General features: G+C 33.1%; 1 protein-coding gene across 1 annotated transcript; it reads right to left on the reverse strand.

Moving 5' to 3' along the window:
- Positions 1 to 24: 24 nt before the first annotated feature.
- Positions 25 to 20,185, reverse strand: LOC111057363 (esterase E4). The gene is made up of 11 exons (XM_022344789.2): positions 19,727 to 20,185; positions 18,280 to 18,429; positions 10,608 to 10,745; positions 9,393 to 9,546; positions 8,303 to 8,488; positions 7,187 to 7,386; positions 3,586 to 3,751; positions 2,429 to 2,595; positions 1,346 to 1,505; positions 770 to 911; positions 25 to 615 (listed from the first exon to the last, which is right to left on the reverse strand). The coding sequence occupies exons 1-11, from the start codon at positions 19,796 to 19,798 to the stop codon at positions 444 to 446; spliced, it is 1,707 nt and encodes a 568-aa protein (XP_022200481.2). The 5' UTR covers positions 19,799 to 20,185; the 3' UTR covers positions 25 to 443.
- Between the last annotated feature and the right edge of the window lie 658 nt (positions 20,186 to 20,843).

A 20,843-nucleotide genomic window follows, 5' to 3' on the forward strand; every position in this document is an offset into this window, starting at 1 on the left:
CAACAACACAGCAAAATCCAATACTCAGAAATCAATTACTATTCAAAGTTCATAGTTTCCAGTCGTTGAAAGTTATTGTGATCAATACTATCGGTACTTGAGACTCCACTTCTGATCAAAGTTTATGATCCTATTATAGTCCTTGGAATGTACTCTAAATGATAATAAGATAGTTAAACTTATTAAAACTCAAAACTTTTCAAGATTTGGAAAAATATTTCCCTTTAATCAAGTAAACAAGGAGGAGATTTTACAGTATTACTTTCAATCATTTAAAATTGCTGTTATTGCGGTAATAACATTTTAATATATTTAAAATAGCTTGCATAAAACATTGTAACACATTTTTAAGTGTGGTATATATATGTTATTCAAAATTTCTCTCAGCCCATTCCAAAATAAAAATCTTACTAATGATAATTAACAATCAAATGTAACATGTATTACAGTTTTGGTGCTGGAGAGTATTTTGAATAAATTTTCTCCCAGAAATCGTCTCTCTCCTTCATAAGTTTTGAATTCACCATCGCTAGCTCTTCTCCAATGTTCAGATACTTGAATTCGTGTGGATCATTTGGTTTCCAATCGACTTGAATACTACTTCCGTTTGGATTGCTGGAAAACAACAACCAAAAAGAACTGCTTCAGTTTTTTTTTCAATTAGGTTTTTAGTAGGTTTGTTTAAACTGCTTTTAATGTAATTGTCAAGTAGCAACAACAGTTGATGAGAAAAAACTAGTTGATATTCGAGTTTAATGAAATCCCTTACCCATTTGCAGCAAAATTTGTCCATAGCGTAATGAATGTGTCAACGATTTTTCTCTCTGGACAGTTTGGCGCTAGTGGAAATTCTCGTCCATTAACAAAATTGCTATGAAATATGTAGCCAAGATCATCTGCATGGCTCACACCTGTAATTGAATGCTTGAATTGAACACGGAAAGAGCATTTATATATTGTTATACATAACTAGAATTGTTTGTTTATAATATAATGACGATTCGCATGGATGGTTACTCTCGAAACTAGTTTAATAATCAGAGCAAAATTGTAAAAATCATCACTTAATTTTCAATTGATTAGAAAATTGGCGAATTTCATCAAAGATATTATTCCCTATTAGACCCGAATTATTGGACCCTATTAGAGAATCAACTATTGGTTGACTACAAACGACCAATCATGTATGACCAGATTATGATCAGACATTTGACTGTGTTTTGACTGTGGACTCCTTTGAAGGAAATGTTCAAATTAATTTCAAAGACATTTCCAACTTTGTGACTAAGAACTTGGCATTATGTCATGAATAGTAATATAAATATTGTTGAGGAAGATTTCTCACCTGGTGGAGCCTCAGGCACAACAGTTTTGATGTATCGTTTGAAGAAACCCAGTTCACCTTCGAATGTAAATTGGTAGACATAAACATCTTTCAGTCCTTTATTACAAATATATTTCAATGATTTATTCAGTCCAATGGTAACACACAGATCCGAATATAGCTGAAATGAAATTGAATTTGCATTAAAATTAATGGAAACTCTGGAAATTATAAACTACGATTTGAAATAGTAATGTGATATAATTACTATCATGTTATTTCATCATGATAATAATAATGTTATTGAGGTTATCATACGAGGTTATTGAATTATTGAGGTTATCAATTTCATCATGATAATAATAATCATGTTATTGAGGCTATCATACCAGGTTATTGGGGTTATTGAATTTGCATTAAAATATTACTCTGGAAATTATAAACTACGATTTGAAATAGTAATTTGATATATAATTAATATCATGTTATTCCATCATGATAATAATCTTGTTATTGAGGCTATCATACGGTAGCTTCACCAACAGACTGAGCACGGTACGAGGTAATTTCATATCTAGACTACTATGGACTGCTAGCACCACAGGTGGATGGTTGCAGTAAAAGTGCCATCACTTGGCAAAGTGATGGTTGGTATATAGGCTCTATATCACAACGCTAATATAAATAAATAGTAATATCAGAGAATAAATAAATAGAATTAAACAGTATCTTTACTCTATGGTAATAGTGGGCGTATAGGAGTTTGGTTGCAGGATTGCCATATTCACTATTCAGTTCTGCCGCAGCTTCTGATTTTGCGTGAATTGTGTTTACGTTTTACAGTTTGTTGCTCTTATAGGATTATGATAAATTTGTGAATCTTATATAAGTAATTAAGATAATATTTTAGCCGCATTTAAGAATTTAATCACTTCATCTACTCTTAGAAAATAATCCATTGATTATCAAGATGAATGGGGAACCATGCAACCTTAACAAAAGCCGACTTTGATGATGTCAATCCCCCTTTTCAGTGGCTAAGTATTTTTATGTTTCCTCCACATGAAAAATTAGTGACTGCAACATTAAATACTGGATACTTACATCTATATACTGGTCCAAGGTTTCTCTAGAAACAGGGTGATTTCCAAAGTAAAAATGTTTCACTTGTGGAAATACATGTTCGGCGATACCAGGCACATTCAACTCATGAGGAACAAATCTGTCAACATCTCCGTTTATTTTCTCCAATTTCGATAGCAATTTTGGTTCTTTTGACAAGCAGCAAATAAACAAACATAAAATCAACAAATTAGTAGGCTATATTCCTCCTCTACAAGCATTATCAAAGTAAATGTTTCAGAATTGTCCAACAAATTACTTTTACAAATAATATCTGATGAGTGAGTGAAATATAAAAAAAATTCCAAAACCGTGTACAAAATTTGAAAATCTACAAAAGGCAAGATTTGGATATGATTTCAAAGTTGTTTATTGGTTGATTATGTCGCATTCTCAACATCGACATCACAACTGAACATGTAGTATGTGGCTTCCGTTGTTCATCTGAACACATTCCAATTACAGTCATCGATAAGGAAATTAGTTTGGTTAGGCTTCAGAACGTTTTAGAAAAGAATCCATCATCAATATAGCATTTAGCATGATAGAGAATGTGCGAATAACTAGAAAAGATATAAAGATAAAGAACAGAAAATACATGTTGAGTGGAAAAATATAATTTTTGATTCTATTCCGGAACGGTAACACCAGTTCTATAACTTCATTGAAAAATAAAAAATATTTTTAAGAATTCATATAAGTAACAGATATTGATAGGAATTATCGATTTTCTTGAATTTCTCATCTATTTGCTATGATAAAATAGTAACATTATGCAGAACGTTCGTGTCGTTCTGATTTTATACTTAAGAAGGAAATTATATAAATTTAAATGAAAATACATTGATTATTAGAACTAAAATACCCATCTTCGTTTCAAAAGTGTTCGCCAACATCAGTGATCAAAGTTTGATACAGTAATTTGTACTATGGCGAAACTTAAAATTTTCTACTAATACTTTTCCTAAACATTCGAGATCAATTTTTAATCATAAAGAGATCGAGATCAAGGTCAATTCGATCAGATCTGGGATTTTAAACACGTGACCTCTGGGTTAAAAAGAGATAAAAAATCATATTTTCACGGCCAATCTACAATAGATATTCTATTTTATAATCACATAAAAATCCAACGATACCTTTAAGAGAAATGATGCCTTCCTTGCTGGTCATTCCAATGATGTAAGGCACTTGTGCGAATTGGCCACTTTTGAGCAGCCTCTCAGGTGATTCTGTAAGAAGATTTGTTCCTGTGCCAGCCACTTCTTTGCATGGTACAAAAGGATAGAAGAGTTGCCTCAGTTCCTACTCAGAAAAATAACATGATTTGAAAGCATTCATAAAGTTATCAGGCAACAAATTAATGCCAAACACAAGTGTCCCCGCATATATTTTGATAAGGTTAGTGAAATGATGTATTCTGTCAAGATATCAATCAGATTGTGCAAGATATGCGCATAACATGAGAAATCTGGCGTGGCGCACTCACACAACTTTCCTTGCCGTTATGAGAATTGATCACCTGACGCTAGTGTTCCCGCGCATCTAAAGTCTACTATTCAAAGATTTGAGCCAGCTGGTGACAAGGCAATAACGCTGGAAACACTCGAGGTCTGCTATCTCTTCATAGTGAATCATTCAATAGAATCAACAGTTGCCAACAGTTTGCAATTGGATAATCACATTTTCTCAAATTTCAAGCTTATTTTTAATTTTAGGTGAAAATGTTACCGAACATTAATTGTAGAGATTCCCATGCTCAATCTTTTCCACTCGAAATGTTTTGTTTTAATTGTATCTGAAGCCTGATAATTGAGAATCTAAAATCAAACTTTGCATAGATGGGGCGGAGCTCCTGAAATTTTTACAGATTTGAGACTTGTGGCAGTTGATAGAGCTTATCAATGAATATTTAAGATATGTATTTGATCAAAATCGTTGGAGCCGTTTTCGAGAAAATCGCGAAAAACCCTGTTCTTGACAACATTTACGCCATTTAAGCCGCCATCTTGAATCGCATTTTATCGAAATTGTTCGTGTCGGATCCTTATATTGTAAGGACCTTACGTTCCAAATTTCAAGTCATTCCGTTAATTGGGAGATGAGGTATCGTGTACACAGAAGCACATACACTCATACATACACACACACACCCACACATACATACAGACCAATACCCAAAAACCACTTTTTTGGACTCAGGGGACCTTGAAACGTATAGAAATTTAGAAATTGGGGTACCTTAATCTTTTTGGGAAGCAATACTTTCCTTACCTATGGTAATAGGGCAAGGAAAGTAAAAATGAGTCTTTATTGAATCACATGTTACAATTTCATATCTAGTGAGATAGCTAGCAACGTATTTAGATATATAATGGTACCTAAAGGTGCGTACAGACTTTCGCTCTGCTCCGCAACCGAACGTCACTCCAGCAGAGCGATTGATGATCGACCGGGAAGAAAGAGTGGTTCGACCGGCGAACGCGAGAAGATCTAACATCTTCCGTAACGTTCATGATGGGTGCGGGGGCGGAGCGACTGTGGTTCGATGGAGGAACGAGGGCGGAGCGTGCTCGGTGCGGGTTGGAAGCGCGTTTATGTGTACGCAGCTTTACATTACATTGACGCTGCATCAACAGTATTGTAATGAGGAGTGCATATGGATAATAATATATTTGAAAATTGGCGATATAACATACACTCATATTAACAAAAAAACCTTATACAAAATTCAACTTGACGTCTTTCACTGATGAATCTGTTTAAAAATCGTAATTTAAATATGATTTTAATTGATAGTTTGTATTTGATGCTTTTAGTGAGTTGTTTGAAAAAATGATTTTACCACCTCAAATACTCAAATTTTGACCAGAAAATACACGAGTAGTAGAAATCGAGCTTTATTCCATTAAATGAATTACTATTTCCAAAACTATCTATTGCTATATTCTAAACATAATATGCAGCCTATACATATGTTCAATGATAATATGAAAATATGTGGAATCAGCGATCATAGATCGTAATGTGTCTGTGCGTTCTCTAGCAAATATCTTGAACAAAATTCCTCTACTTGAATCAAATCATATCAATCTATAGTTATTTGTATATCTAGAGTGAAAAGTACGACTTTTTCTCCCTGTGGGAAAAAGTTTGAAGCCCGAGGCGAAGCCGAGGGCAGCAATTTTCCTGAGGGAGAAATAGTTATTTGTGCAACTAGTGCGCAAAGTGACAGTTTGCTGCACCGAAAGAAACGTTTACGCCCGAGCCGTAGGCGAGGGCGGAATGGTTTCTTGAGTGCAGCAGAGGAACTTTGCGCACGTATTTCACATTAAGTTTTTCCTACAGTTACCATTGAATATGAAAAGTGGGTAATTATGGGTAAAATTGCCTGAAATGCATCAAATGTTTTTCTGTGTAATTTTATTATTGATAAAAACCTTAATCCTAAAATCCTAAAGTCCTCGTTGTCCTTGGTTATAATATATAATGAATAATAATTAGCGCGTTGTGCTTCGTTGCACCTCTGCTCACTATAGCAGCCACAGCAGTCACTGTTACCAACTTCATTTTGATTTTGCTGCACTGTTGCTCCATATAACCTACTAAGTATTTTGCGTTGCCATGTTGCAAATCTGGAGTGCAGAAAAATTTTTCCCGCACTAGAGCGGAAAAGTGATTCTTTGCGTTCTGTAATCAGTGCAGCAATGGACACTTTTCAACGTAACTGTAGGAAAAAGTATTTTTCGCTCGTGATGTACACAACATTTTTCCTCCATCTACATTTTTTTATAAAAACTGCAAATAAAATCATTCTAATAACTTACGTATTGGTGACAATGATTCCTAACAACATAACCTAAATCTAAAACCTAAAATAAGGTCGTCTGATTGGTACTGCCGATTGCGCTATCTATCGGCAAAAGTTGTAACAATTATATCAGCTGGGCAGCTACCAAAAATGGCTGACTCCAGATCACGCGGTTCAGATTTGAATTGCAGATCAAAATATTTGTTGGCTGGTATTTTGAATAGAATAAAATATTTTAAAAATTGTATAAATTCTTATCGTCTACTAATATTAAGAATATAATAATTATCATACAAACATATATTTCATGAGTTGATCAAATTTCTGGTTGTGGTATTGAATTCAGTTGACTCAATGACAGACACCTCTATTATGCTTTCTCATCTGAGCTTAGACCTTCTAACCTATTACCATGTAAGTTTTTGAAATAGAGATGCTTCCCAAGTTATTTATATGGAGTCACTTTTCCTCCCTAGGGAGTTTTTCTGTTTTTTACTACCGAGAGCGAAAAAGTGACACTTTAGTATTATGTTTCAGGGAGTAAAGTAAGTACTTTAGACAGTAGGTGGAGGAAAATAACATTTCTAATCAACTAATACTCTTAACCCCACCAGTGGCGAGATGTCTAGGCTATCATGTCATGGGGAATTATTTTTTATTGTCTTATAAGAAATACTGGTATACAATATCCTATCGCTTTTGGTCAAATGTATTAAATTAAAAGTAGGTACTTGAATAAATAAAAAACAGTGTACTAAAGGTTAAATTTAATAAGTGTACCCAGTATTGTGAATGGATGGGAATTAAAATATGACATAGCAGATACCCCAGATCTTGTTTACAAGGGATGCCATCTTCATTGTTAGGTTGTCACTGACCTCGTATCTAATAGTATAACGGATGATTCACAGCACACATACGGTACATACCCTTTGACACAAAACCTTGCTTTGTGAAACAATAAGATCTTCCTTAGTCTGATCTCTAAGAAATGAGATCAATTCGTCAGCATCGCTGGTTTTCTTTCCAAGAAGCTCGCCTAGTAGAAAGGCTCTGGGTATGGTGTTCTCGACGTATCCCCAAGGGTTCAGTGCACTGCCACTTTGCATTATAACTTTATGGAAGAGTCCTGTGATTGAAAACAATTGAATGGTCAAAATTAAAGTACTATTTACTATATTGAAGTGCGCCAGTGGAATTTTCATAAGCAATTTTTTGAAAATGAACCGAAAGAAGGAAAGAACTGTAATAATCCTGAATGTTGATTTTCAATTAAATTGCATAATTTAAATCGCCTTTACTTCAAGAAGTAGTTATAAACAACATACTTATACTATTAGAAGTTATTTAGTACACAATAGGTGAGTGAAAATGAACAGAATTGGGACACTTTTTATTGATGCCTACTTCAGATTGCATTACTCAATTCAAAACATCAGGCATCGCAAAGGCTGTGCAATCTTCATTGATGTCTTGATTTTATAGCCCATTCTACTGTTTCTTGTATTCAGTTAATTCCGTTTAATTTCAGAATTATATATTTTTTGTAGCTTTGAATTAATAGTTTGTATTGCTGCTAATATGCAATTTCTGCTGGACATTACTTACTAGTAATTGATCGTACAGCCGATAATAATTAATTTGATCTCGATTACGATTTTAGTTTGATTTGCTACCATAAATAATAGTTGAATGCAACAAGACTTGTACATAGTTTGAAGCAGGTTTTTTTTCTGATTATCTAAAAGTATTCATGTAGACAAGAAGTAGCAATAAATATAATATTTCGTTTATAGTATTCTAATAGGGTTACTTGGAAATTAAAAAAATAAAATTAGTAGTACACTTTTTGTTTTTCTTTTAGATATGTCTTGCCAATCACGCCATAATCAAGTGTTAAAAAATTATCACTCAATTGATAATGACGTGATTGGCTGAAACTATTAGTCTCTAAAAGAAAACAACAAAAAAAGAAAAGATAATGGTAATTCTACTGGATCAAAATTTAGATTATTAGCACCCTGTTTTAGATTATTGTAACAAACCTCTAGCCATGTTTGACATTGAGAGAATGTGACAGGATGCGGCTCCAGCACTTTCTCCGAAAATAGTCACATTGTTAGCATCTCCGCCAAAATGACCAATGTTCTCCTGAACCCATTTCAGAGCTAACACTTGGTCCTTCAACCCTGCATTTCCTGGCACGTCACTATTGCCCAGTGAAAGAAATCCTGCAAATAAATCAATAAGATTGCATGAATTATTTTAATATGATTTGAAAATAATTTACTGTAAGAGTAAGAATAAATAATAAGCGTAAAATTCATGGAATCGTCAAAAGTGATACATGCAACCAATTCTTCATAAAATTACAGGCTATCACATTTTAAAAAACCGTTAGCTATTACAGACAATAATAATAAAAGGATCTATACTGGCGATAATCTTGCTGAAGTCTACTACTACTTACCCAGACACACTACTATTTCTATTCACAGACATATAGTCTTTTTGGAGGTATTCCACGCCATCTGTATACTAACATTAATGTAATAATGTATTTCTACTTAAATTAATGTATTGTATTAATAATCGAATTTATTCAATTCTACATATTTTTGTAATGCAATGTGGAAAATAAATTGATTTGATTATATCTGAATGAACGGGAATACGATAGGCTATACAAAAAAAAGATACCGTACTCAAAATTCACGATTAAGCTATCATTGTACAAGTTCATCACTGAATGATTAGTGTGCAAATGATACATAATACCAAATGAAGCACGATACCATTTAATAGACTTGGGTTATTCAGCCTTTAACTTGTGGAACGTGGTCTCTTGTGTCAATAACTCCATTATTCAGAAACCTCTTGTCAACATCATAATAATAAGGGAATCATATAGACCCCACCAAGTTTTGGCACATTCAATTCAGGAATTGGAAGACCATTCAAAAATAGTAGAATCTTGAAGCAGCAAGTTATTTATTTGGTTACTATTCAAAGTTTAGTAAATACTTGAACGGTTAAGCCCTATTTCACAGGCTATGCGACGTTTGCAGATGTGAATTAAGCTTGAATGTTGGTGATTTTTTATAGAAGATCTACAAAATCATGTAGGCTACTTACCTAGAACTCCTACTCGATAGTTTATACAAACCAGTACGACATCTTTGTGAACAAAAAAGTCAGGCGCATAGAGCTCATCGTCACCACTGCCGCATGTGAAACCTCCTCCGTGAATCCATACCATTACAGGTTTCAATTCATTTGGGCCAAAAATCTGTGGACAAGTGAATATAAGTTGAAGGAAGGGAATGTGTACAAGAGGTCATACGATTTACTTATTATATGATATTATGGAGTATCATGATTTTCATTCCTTTATATAATGCAAACGCATTAAAACAACAACTTTGTATTCATGGGATCACTAGGTAATAAAAATACTGAATATAGAACAGTAGCCTATAAAACTGTCTTACTAATGTGACTCTACAACCTGATAGTCTAGTTTTAGCCTGCTCTACAATCAGTCTCCATCTCTCTCTATCCAGTGCAGTCATGAAATACTAATTCAGATTAGTAATGGATTTGCTACTGTTGGTTTCTGGTTAGTTGAAGTAGGTAGCGTATGCATGAATGGTGCTCGATAATTTTGATTCTTAACCTTTGTACGAAATTAATAGATATATTCACATAAAGTTTCCCTTGCTAATTATTTCTTCATAATTTGTTTCATTTCCTTGCTTCATTATCCTTATTCCTCGATACAGTTGGTGAAATTACAAAATTTGATATTCTAGTCTACCTAGTGTTGATAGAATATTACCTAGGTATGTTCTCTTGACTCGACATTACAATTAATAATACAATTGAGTGCGTTGGGAATTAAAGCTGCTGTGCTCAAAACAATGATGAGAATAGAATCTCTAATAATTCTACATGTGATAGCGATTTGCAAATAAATGCACAACAATACTATACTGTAATAACAATAACGAGTAAACACATTTCCTCAGAATGCAATAGCATAAGTATATCGAGAATAACAATATGCTTTCACAATAAACAACAATAAACAATACACTAATGATCTTTGAATATTATCACACACTAATAATTATGTCTCTCTATCTGCATTGACTTGATTTTTAACAGCTATTTTTTCGAAGTTATCAACAGGTGTATTTGAACCGTGCTAACACAATCGCAATTTTGAATTCAAACCTTTATTCATTATATCAAGTTTCAACTTGAATTGAATTATTCATTATCCAATAGCTAACATTAAATGAATAACTCGATTCAAGTTAATAAGAAGAATGGAAATAAGTGACTTGCCTTTGGAGTATAGACATTTAGAAACAAACAGTCTTCACTCCCAATGAGCTGATTACTGAATTCGTGAATCTGAAAGCATGGATTTCCTGGCTTGGTGCACTGCTTCACTCCTTGCCATGGCTTTATTGGCAACGGATCCTGAAATTGTTGCAACAACGAATATTCTTATGAGTTGGTCATACAATTATAAATTCTATCAAAATTTGATATCCTTGATCTGCGAAAAATACACTATTGAAGCCTACTTGAGCACAATAAATAATTAATGCTGCAATGAAGTTTTATGGACAATAACTTATTGCTTAATTCAAAACAGGAATTATCACACAATTAAGACATTAAAATTTCGCACAAAATCATATCAGTTGAAATTAAAGCAGCAAATAGGCTGAAACAACCTGTAGAGATACATTTTTTTGCTAAGAGTGACGCCCTCAAGAGTTTCGGCTCCTGCGAAGGGAATAGATTTATTTTATTGACAATTGAATAATGAATTTATTGCCAAATACAATAGATATTTTTACAAACAAAATAATCATTAAATTACAATAGTTTTTGGCGTGACTGGAAAAAGAAGCCTTGACCTGCAGCACAGAGTTCTAAAAATAAGAAATAAATTTTTTGATCTAATAACAGCAGCAGGGGTGCCCAGCCCCCCCAAGGGCAATGGCGCAAGCCCCCCCCAATCAGAGTGTAATGCCCCCCCCCAAAGTATCCCAATTCCCAACCCTTTAGTTTTTTGCATTAGTCAGTGTATGACAATAAAATTCACATCTTACATTCTAATCTTCCAAAGGGCATTATTTACCTTTGTTCTTGTGAGGAATTCTTTCTGTTTTCATAATATTGTAAAAATATATACCATCGTTTCTTATATTTTTTAAAATAGAAATAAAGAATCTTTTTGATATTATTTTTAAGACTAGCAGTGCACCCGTTCTTGTTCGGGAGGAATAAAAAGTACTACATTACATCAGGAAAAACTACATGGCAAAAATTTTAATAGGATATTAAAAGATAAGTAAGGGAGGCTTTGCTTTTTAAATGTAAAGGTTACTTATAAAAAGTTGAATAATAATATCATCGATATTCTTTTATTGCAAAAGAATATTGCATAGCAATTTTGGTGAACATTCATACAATTTTGGAACGATTTTATTCATACAATATATAATGTCGGCAAATTTGGGTATTCTAAATCCTATACTATTAAACGAGAAATTTCTGTTTAGTAGTTTTGATGTTTAGATGTTTATATATTTGTATTTCACCGGATCTCGAAAACGGCTCTAACGAATTATGTTTATAATATAAAAATTCGATTGCACTAGTTCTCATCCCTGGGGAAACTCGCTGAAGGACATTAAAAGAATTTATTCATCCTTGGAAAAACAGCTGATAATTTCGTCGTCTGTTGATGATGGAAGTGAGTGAGCGAGTGCATGTGTGTGGGACTCAGCTGTTGAACTTTTGTACCTAATTCAATCAGGTACTTAGTGACAGTTGTACAAAAGCCGGTTAAATTTTAATCCTGATTAATTCCAGTAGAACCAATCAGATAAGCTATCTTTTTGAGATGGTCTTCTGTGATTTGGTTCTCGTGAAATTAATCAGGATTAATTTAACATGCTTTTGTGAGAGAAATTTTTGCATTCCTCTGCGAATTAATCTCAATCCACTGTGATTAGATAGAGCCTTTCTATATGAACTATGAATATTTATCATAATTTCTTCTTTCTTAATAATTTTTATATGCTTTTGTAGGTACCCCAGAGCGGAGCTCGGTGCCCCGATATTTATCAAAAATTGGAACAGGTTGTCACTGATGTTGTGTTGTTGGTAGTATTTACTTTTTAACATTACAGGAGTAAATAATAACACAAGTCGAACAAAATGTATCTTCAAATGGTTTGGTTTTTGGAATAAAGATATCATCCGAACAAGTACATTTTGTAAATTCTATCTATTAATACCAAATATCGGGGCACCAAGCTTTGCTCGTTATTTATTCATTGATAAACAGAACTCAATTCTTTGAAATGATTGGGGAAGGACTAACAGGCACAGCCCAAAACTGTTTCTTCCTCGAATTTTGATTTATTCACTATAAAATTTATAGTTGGAATATTTAATATTCCAAAAAGTAGGTTATGTTTCATAGACTTGAATCCAAGTGAAATTTTCAGTCCAAATATTTGAAAACATAAAAGTTCTAATTTAGATTGTTTACATACCAATAATTGAATAACAAAATAACACTCACTAATCACTGTAAAATAATGATTAACTTTCAATATTATGATATATACCATCTCATGTCAACAAATCAGATTACTGTATTTTGATCGAGTCAATTAAAATTTCTAGATTTCTCGCGAGATACGATGAGCTAATTGATTACACAGCTGATCTCCCACACAGGCACACGCATCTTCTGTTATCGACAGACGACGAAATCATCATCTGTTTTTCCAAGGATGAATTATCCTTTTCATGTCCTTCAGGGAGTTTTTTCAGGGATGAGACCTAGTGCAATCGAATTTTGATATCATAAACCTACTATATTCCGAATTTCGTGAAAATCGTTAGAGCCGTTTCCGATATCCGTTGAACATAAATAACCATATAACCAGATAGCCAGATAACCAGATATAAAAATAGAAAAATACAAACAGATAAGGTATACAGAAATTGCTCGCTTAATATAACAACGCTTAATATATCGTTGGATAACAACTTATAGTCCAGCCAAATGGTCGTTTTTCAGGAAACAGCCCCGAAAGAATTTTTTTCGATGGTTCTATCTGTATTTTGGGGCGCTAAATTCTAATCTGAAATTTGCTCACACGCCAGAGGGCGACTTCACCCCCAAAATTTTGGACTTTTTTTAAGTTTTCCGTTTAATCTGGAGAACCTTGAATTTATCGAGATAAAGCATTCTCTATATAATATTAAAGATAATAAAATTTTATTTCCAATGAATTGACTGGTCGCGCAGGACTACTTTTTGGATTTTTTATCTGAAGTGTTCCACAAGATACACAACTTTGAATCTGTGAGAAATTTGTGATATTCCCCCCATTTCCACAGTCTCGCATATGCAACGTTGCGTATCTTGTGGAACACTTCAGATAAAAAATCCAGAAAGTAGTCGAGGTTGTGATGAATTTTCTCCTCTTTTCACTCCCATGTTTCACTCTTTTAATTCTGTTTTCAATGCCGTTAAAAAGTTACAGCCAATTGAATGATGATCTTTATTTTCTACTTTTTCTTGCGATTTTACTGTTATTAAAGAGTCTCTAAAATGAGTACAATACATGAAAGGTTGCGATTGGTCTTAAATGAGAGAAAATTTCATGCTCTATAAGCTGAGTTGCCATAAATTGATCTTGCATCACTGTTTATATCGAAGAACTGTCGAGACTGTAGAAATGAGAAAAATATCGAAAGTTTCTTTATTTTTTGAATTAAACGTATCTTACTTCACGATTATATTTTTACAAAAATCATTCATCTCACATAAAAGAGGAGATTCTTTTAGTTTGCGATGTTGTTTATAATTGCATTCCCATTTCAGAGACATTAATATCATCATAAAACGCCTTTGAGATTAAAATAATTATTAGATTAAAATGTACATTACAATTTAACTTATCATTGTGCTTTTAAGAAAGTTAGGTTGCAACAGCAAGGAAACTCAAACACAGGACCATTAAAAATTAAAATTAAGAAAATGAAATCAGAATAATAGTGGATGATGAAGTTATAATTTATTTTTTTCAAAGACTTACCTTCAAACTCATAGGCTTAAAATTACTAAAATTCCTGCATACAACATATATAATTAATAATTGTATTTTTTATGATTTATATTGAGTTACACTTTGCAGAATATAACATTGTAAAGGTGGGAAAAAGTAATAAAATTAACTACATTAGGATATCTCTATTTAATACCTTGATTTTTTAGCCATGATTCAAAATGTTGACATTAAATATAAAAAAATCATGCCCCCCCCAAAAATGTTGATGGCGCAAATTGCGCCATGCCCCCCCCCTTGTGGGCACCCCTGAACAGCAGTACAATTGATACAATTCTGTTGATAGATGATAATCTATGGATGTTTAATTTTATCAATAGTCAAGTACTTGATAAACAAAATATAGTTACACAGAAAAATAATATAAAAATTGTAAAGTTTTAATAATTTTGACACAATTAATATTGCCAAAAATTGTTGATTTAGCCAACTCAATTCTCAATTTTAAAATAATAGTTGTTCTGTTTTACCCACGATCTTATTAATCTCAATTTGGTTTTGTTATTTTATCCTTAATAAAGTCTTCTGGAATTTTATTTATTAATTCATTACTCTGATATTAAATTGGTGTTTACTAGATGTTAATGAAGTAAAATTAATATTGAAAGCATTTACTACAGTTGGCCGTATATTATAAGGGATTGTGCGACGGGTAAATTGATGTGTATTAATAAAAATATTTAGAATATTTAAATATTTATAAAAAGTATTTTTATTAATAAAAATAATTAAATTTGTCACATAAGTTTGACGTAACGTTGGTAGATCCATCTCTTCAAATATTAATCTGCTGGGATAGAGTCTGGGTCTTCCAAGCGCAGCTCTAATAATATGCTTTTGTATTATAAAAAGTTTTTTTTTTAAATGAGTGTCATACGCTGCTCTGCTCCCCATACTTCTATATTATAATGGAAAAGTGAATGAGCATAAGCGTAGTAAATCGTTCTCAAAATATTTAAACCTTTTAATTGGTTAATTCTGTAGGAAATTGTTATTAAATATTTTAGTTTGAAGCATAGATTCTGGATGTGAATGTCCCATTTAACATACTGATCCACGGAAACACCTAAATATTTGATTTTTTTTTAAACATCTTTATTGCCCATAAAAACAAAATAAAAACTTACGAAAGAAATATTCTAGATTATAATATTATGCTATTTTACAAATAAATTAAAATTACATGGCACCACCCAGCAAGGGCAAAACCCTGATCGCTGAGTGAGAGTATCAGCTGTTTAGACAATATAAAATTTTTTTAACTAATAATCAAAGCTACAAAAAATTGAAGTTCAACAATAAATTACTAGTAATTATAATATTTGACTGATGTCAAAGAAAAATTTTTGTATCACCCACTTATTTATCTGTTCCATCCCCTGTCTAACCCCTATTAGAAAGAGATTCTGACAATGCATTTGGCATGATATTTATTATTTTTGAGCTAAGATACCCCAATTGTCTTCGCACTATTGTCAAATCTGAATAGTTAATATTATAATGTTATGAGATGTAACTCTCAAGTTATACATAGAAACGTTATTATTCACTGTAAATTCATCCTTCCTCATCCATGCATAGTAGAGAAGTTTCTTTATATAAATTTGACGTACTGTCATCACTTTAAATTCGGCAAATGTTTCACTACTAGAAAAAGCCCTTGGCTTATTAAGAATGATTGATTTAACTCTTTCTATTATTGGACAAGTGCAGTTAACAGTGATATTGTTATGACAGTGTATTATCAGCTCAAGCTCATCAGGTGGCTGACCACTTCTGTTAGGGGAGTATTTAGTTTTACTCGCATTTAGAGTTAAAATATGGCTGTTCAACCACGATTTAACTATTTCAAGACCACGATTAGCAGAGTTAAATGTTTCATTCCATGTTGAGCCTGAGAAGATTAGAGCAGTGTCATCGGCAAATGATGGTGTAACACCATTAGGTATATCAATTTTCAATAAATTATTAATAACTTATTTCATGTCAATAACTTATTTTCAATAAGTCATTGACATAAATAAAAAAAAGTAGCGGCGATAGTACAGTTCCTTGTGGAAGTCCAAACTCTTTTATATTTTGAATGCTCAGTTTTATCATTTATTGTTAAAATTTGGATTCAATCTGTCAAATAGCTTACAAATAATTCTTTTGTTATTCCTCTTATTCCACAACAATCTAGCTTATGAAAAAGGATAGAATGTGGTATAGAATCAAAGGCTTTTGCCAAGTCCAAAAATATAGCAAGTGTTTTTCTATTACAATCAAAACTTTTATTTATTAAATTTGTCAAGTGTAAGACAGCATCTTTGATGGATTTACCTTCTTGAAAACCATACTGGTCACTCGAAATAAAATTGTTTTTTCTAAGAAAGTCCATCAATCGAACTTTTATAATTTTTCCATAATTTTTGACAAATTGGTTAAAAAGCTAATAGGTCTATAGTTTTGAGGATTTGCAAGGTCCTTGAATTTATTCGGAAAATATCCTAATAGAAAACACCTATTAAAAATGAATTCCAGAGAGGGCAAGCAATGAATTTTGAGATTTTTTTTAAACAAATTCCACTAATGTTATCCACACCAGAAGACGAGTTTGGTTTAAGCTCATGTATAAATTTATTTATTTCCGCAGTATCGGTTGGATTTAGGAAGGAGCTATTCAAAGGTCTCCAGGAGGTAGACTCTGGGATTTCAATTCGATTATTCTGTATCAAATTATTAGCATAAGACTGGCCAACTGTTGCAAAGTGCTCATTTAATACATTAGCTTCAATTTTGGGTTGAAAATCCCTATTTTTGTTGTTTGTAATCCCCTTTATGCATTCCCATGTCTTCTTCATATTACCCTTATAAAATTGAAATTTATCTTTTAAGTATTCTATTTTTGCATTTTTTATCAAGTTGTTCAGAGTGTTTCTGTACCGATTATATTCCTCCTTCAATCCATTATTGAATGGTTGCTTATTCAACTCTCTATGCATCTTGTCCCTTTTTCTAATAGAGTTAATAATGCCTTGACTAATCCATTATTTTAAGGGTCTCCTTTTATGTGGTATTTTAAAAGTTTTTGAATTTTTCCTTATTTGGTCCGTCAGAGTATTTACAAAATTATTAACCAAATTATCAATGTTCTCTGAATTATTATCAAGTATATTGTCCCATCTTTCATTCTCTAAGCAACGATAAAGATTCTCATAGTCGATTTTCATTCTAGTATTAGTCAATTCATTACTTTCAGGTTTTATTCTGTTATTATTTATATGCATGTTTGTGATAAAGTGGTCGGTAATATTTGATTCAATTATAGTTGCTAATATATTAATTATCAGGATTTATATTATTATTTTTGAGAAAAATATGGTCTATACATCAGTATGTTAGAGACAAAGAGTTGTATGTCATAATCATCTATTTAAAAAGGGGAAAATATGGTCAAAAATGAATACTTCAACAATGAATTTGGAATAGACATTTCCTAACAAATAATTAAAGAGATATTTGCAGTTGTTTGCTTAATATGACTGATTAGAGTTGTGTAATAACTTGTTTTCGTGAGTCAGATCCAAACTTTCTCGATTCCTGAAAAATGCCACTTTTGTAGATACAATTCTTTGACTCTAAACCCTCTAAACATGTCATGTTTATTATCAATTATTACAGGCTTGCCGCCTATACGTGGTAATATTATGAGACAGAGCATGATGATAGCAGATTAGCGAATCTACAGCTTCAGATGTTCCGAACCACACGGAAGTGATTTTTAACTCATAAATAATCAGATTTCGTTGGCATCCAGTAAAAAATGAGGATTTACATATTATATTGGACCTACAATAAAATATAGATACCTTAAATCTGAGTTTTCCCAGAGGAGGCTCTGCGAATGGTATTCCTTGGAAAGAGAAATATTCTTTGCCATCATAGACCGACACCTTTTTACACCCAACTAAGCTGCCAATCGATAGCTTTATTTCATTTGTCGTTTGCATCTTCCTAGTCTGAAGAATAAGAATGAGAAGGAGAACGAACGGGTTTCTAATATGATATTACAACAATTAATACACAACATAGTAAAATACTTTAGAAACAACAATAACATCGTATATTGACAAGAAATTATAAATATTTTATTCTTGGTAATTTCTTGAAATCAAAGGAACAATTGTTATTTTCCATAAAGAGAGCAGAATAGTTATTTGTGCAACTAGTGCGCAAAGTGTCAGTTTGCTGCACCGAAAGAAACGTTTACGCCCGAGCCGTAGGCGAGGGCGGAATGGTTTCTTGAGTGCAGCAGAGGAACTTTGCGCACGTATTTCACATTAAGTTTTTCCCACAGTTACCATTGAATATGAAAAGTGGGTAATTATGGGTAAAATTGCCTGAAATCCATCAAATAACTTAGTAGTGTTTGAATGGCGAGGCGGCTGTGTGGTGTGTGCTGTGGTGGCACTGTGCTGTTGCTGTCCTCGTTATAATATATAATGAATGATAATTAGCGCGTTGTGCTTGGTTGCACCTCTGCTCACTATAGCAGCCACAGCAGTCACTGTTACCAACTTCATTTTGATTTTGCTGCACTGTTGCTCCATATAACCTACTAAGTATTTTGCGCTGCCATGTTGCAAATCTGGAGTGCAGAAAAATTTTTCCCGCACTGGAGCGGAAAAGTGATTCTTTGCGTTCTGTAATCAGTGCAGCAATGGCCACTTTTCAACGTAACTGTAGGAAAAAATATTTGACATCTCATATACATTCATTCATACTTCAGCATAACATTCTGTTTTACAACACTTGAAAGCAGCTTGCAAAAAAGTGATCTGATTTACCTCACTATTGAACTATACCAAGCAGTATATTATTACCTCACTATATTGTCAGATACTTGAAATAAATAATGTTTTTAAATCATAGAGAAAAGAATAGCATAAGAAGATATCGCAAGGTGTAGGGTGTTTATGTTCCAATTTTCAATGTTAACTCAAGCCGATAGTCCAAGTACTTCTTTTTTTGTGAAGCTATGTGACACTGGTAGCCATACTGTGCCGTTATTACACTCTCATCCGGCCAAAACAGTAATAATAAACAGTATTCGACAGTAATTTTTTTCGGTAATCGGTTTGAGTTTACAACCTATACCATGGGATATCTGCTCATGCTATCTCTATGATTTAGATTGAAGCAATATAGATTTTTTGACCGAAATTCAAGTAATAATTCGAATTATCGCAATGTGGGTAACATGAAGTAAAAAACTTACACTCTACACTCAACGATATTTGATCTTGTAGGCCTTACCTGGCTCGTCCACCGCAGTCCGCCCAGATTTGCGATCAAAACCTCCACTGATTTTCGAAAACTCACAAGCATGAGCGAAGAAGTTGCCGAGAAAATATAACAAACTTTCAATATATCAAATTAGAAGATTTATGACATCACATCAAAAACAAGTTAAAATTGATGAAATCTAGATATCTGATAACTTGGGCAGAGATAAGTGCGGAATAATGTGATTTCAAATGTATTGATGTGAAAACTAGACCCGATTTTCAGGTCGTTTCTGCGGCCGTAATAATATGAACAACTGGGAACGAGTAGTATATTACACTTTTGTATTCTCTTTGCGAGGGAACTTTATTCAGGATGTTACAGCTGTTTAAATTTCAAAGAGTAAACTTTGCTGCTTCCCGAACCCAAAAAGCTATGCTTTTGGTGAGTAATGAACAATACTACATGGGAGACGACTTCTAGAGCACTGAATGCTCCTGAATTATTTAATGCCATTTGTAACACTACTTAGAAACTTGAACTCTACACATGCGCAGAAGAAACTACTGCTACTACTACGACAAAAAGGCTCCGCAGCTAATGTTTGTATATAATTAATATTAGTGTTGGGTTGTGCTGAGGTTAATTAATCAGGTCCGAGTGACCTGACTGGCTCAGGTGTGGTATCAAGAGTTCTCAGATCGAACCTGATCAATTGTATTGTGAGGGCCTCTGACATTACTTAACGACTGCTTTTGGGCAGCCGGGACCGACGCTTAATGTGTCCATTAGGAACACGTTAGTTGAAATGATTAGATATTATTAATTCAAGGCGAAGTATGAGTTTTATTAATTGATGACCGATCACTCATAGTCTACTTCTGAATTGCTTCGCTCGGCACCTGTAAAGTTAGGCCCAAACCATACGTACCTTTTTTCAGGCGATTTCAGACAAGTCGGCAAGGCAGAAAGCTCTCTGGTTGGCTGATTTTCAGCTGATTCCCGATCGGCAACCCAATCAGCTGATAATCAGCCAATCGGAGAGCTTCCTGCCCTGCCGACTCGTCTGAAAACGCCCACCAAATTGGCCCTAGTTCTCTTAGTTAGAGCTGTCAGATGTATTCATGTTCTATAGTTAATATAAAGA

The sequence above is a fragment of the Nilaparvata lugens genome, chromosome 3 (genome assembly GCF_014356525.2).
Source record: "Nilaparvata lugens isolate BPH chromosome 3, ASM1435652v1, whole genome shotgun sequence".
NCBI classification, from domain to species: Eukaryota; Metazoa; Arthropoda; class Insecta; order Hemiptera; family Delphacidae; genus Nilaparvata; species Nilaparvata lugens.

Excerpts from the sequence above, each read along its gene's own strand:
- LOC111057363 (XM_022344789.2), bottom strand. The coding sequence starts at position 19,798 with ATGCTTGTGAGTTTTCGAAAATCAGTGGAGGTTTTGATCGCAAATCTG. Across the intron at positions 912-1,345 it reads TGTGCCTGAGGCTCCACCAG|GTGTGAGCCATGCAGATGAT; the intron begins GTGAGAAATCTT and ends ATTCAATTACAG. Across the intron at positions 616-769 it reads ACAAATTTTGCTGCAAATGG|CAATCCAAACGGAAGTAGTA; the intron begins GTAAGGGATTTC and ends GTTGTTTTCCAG.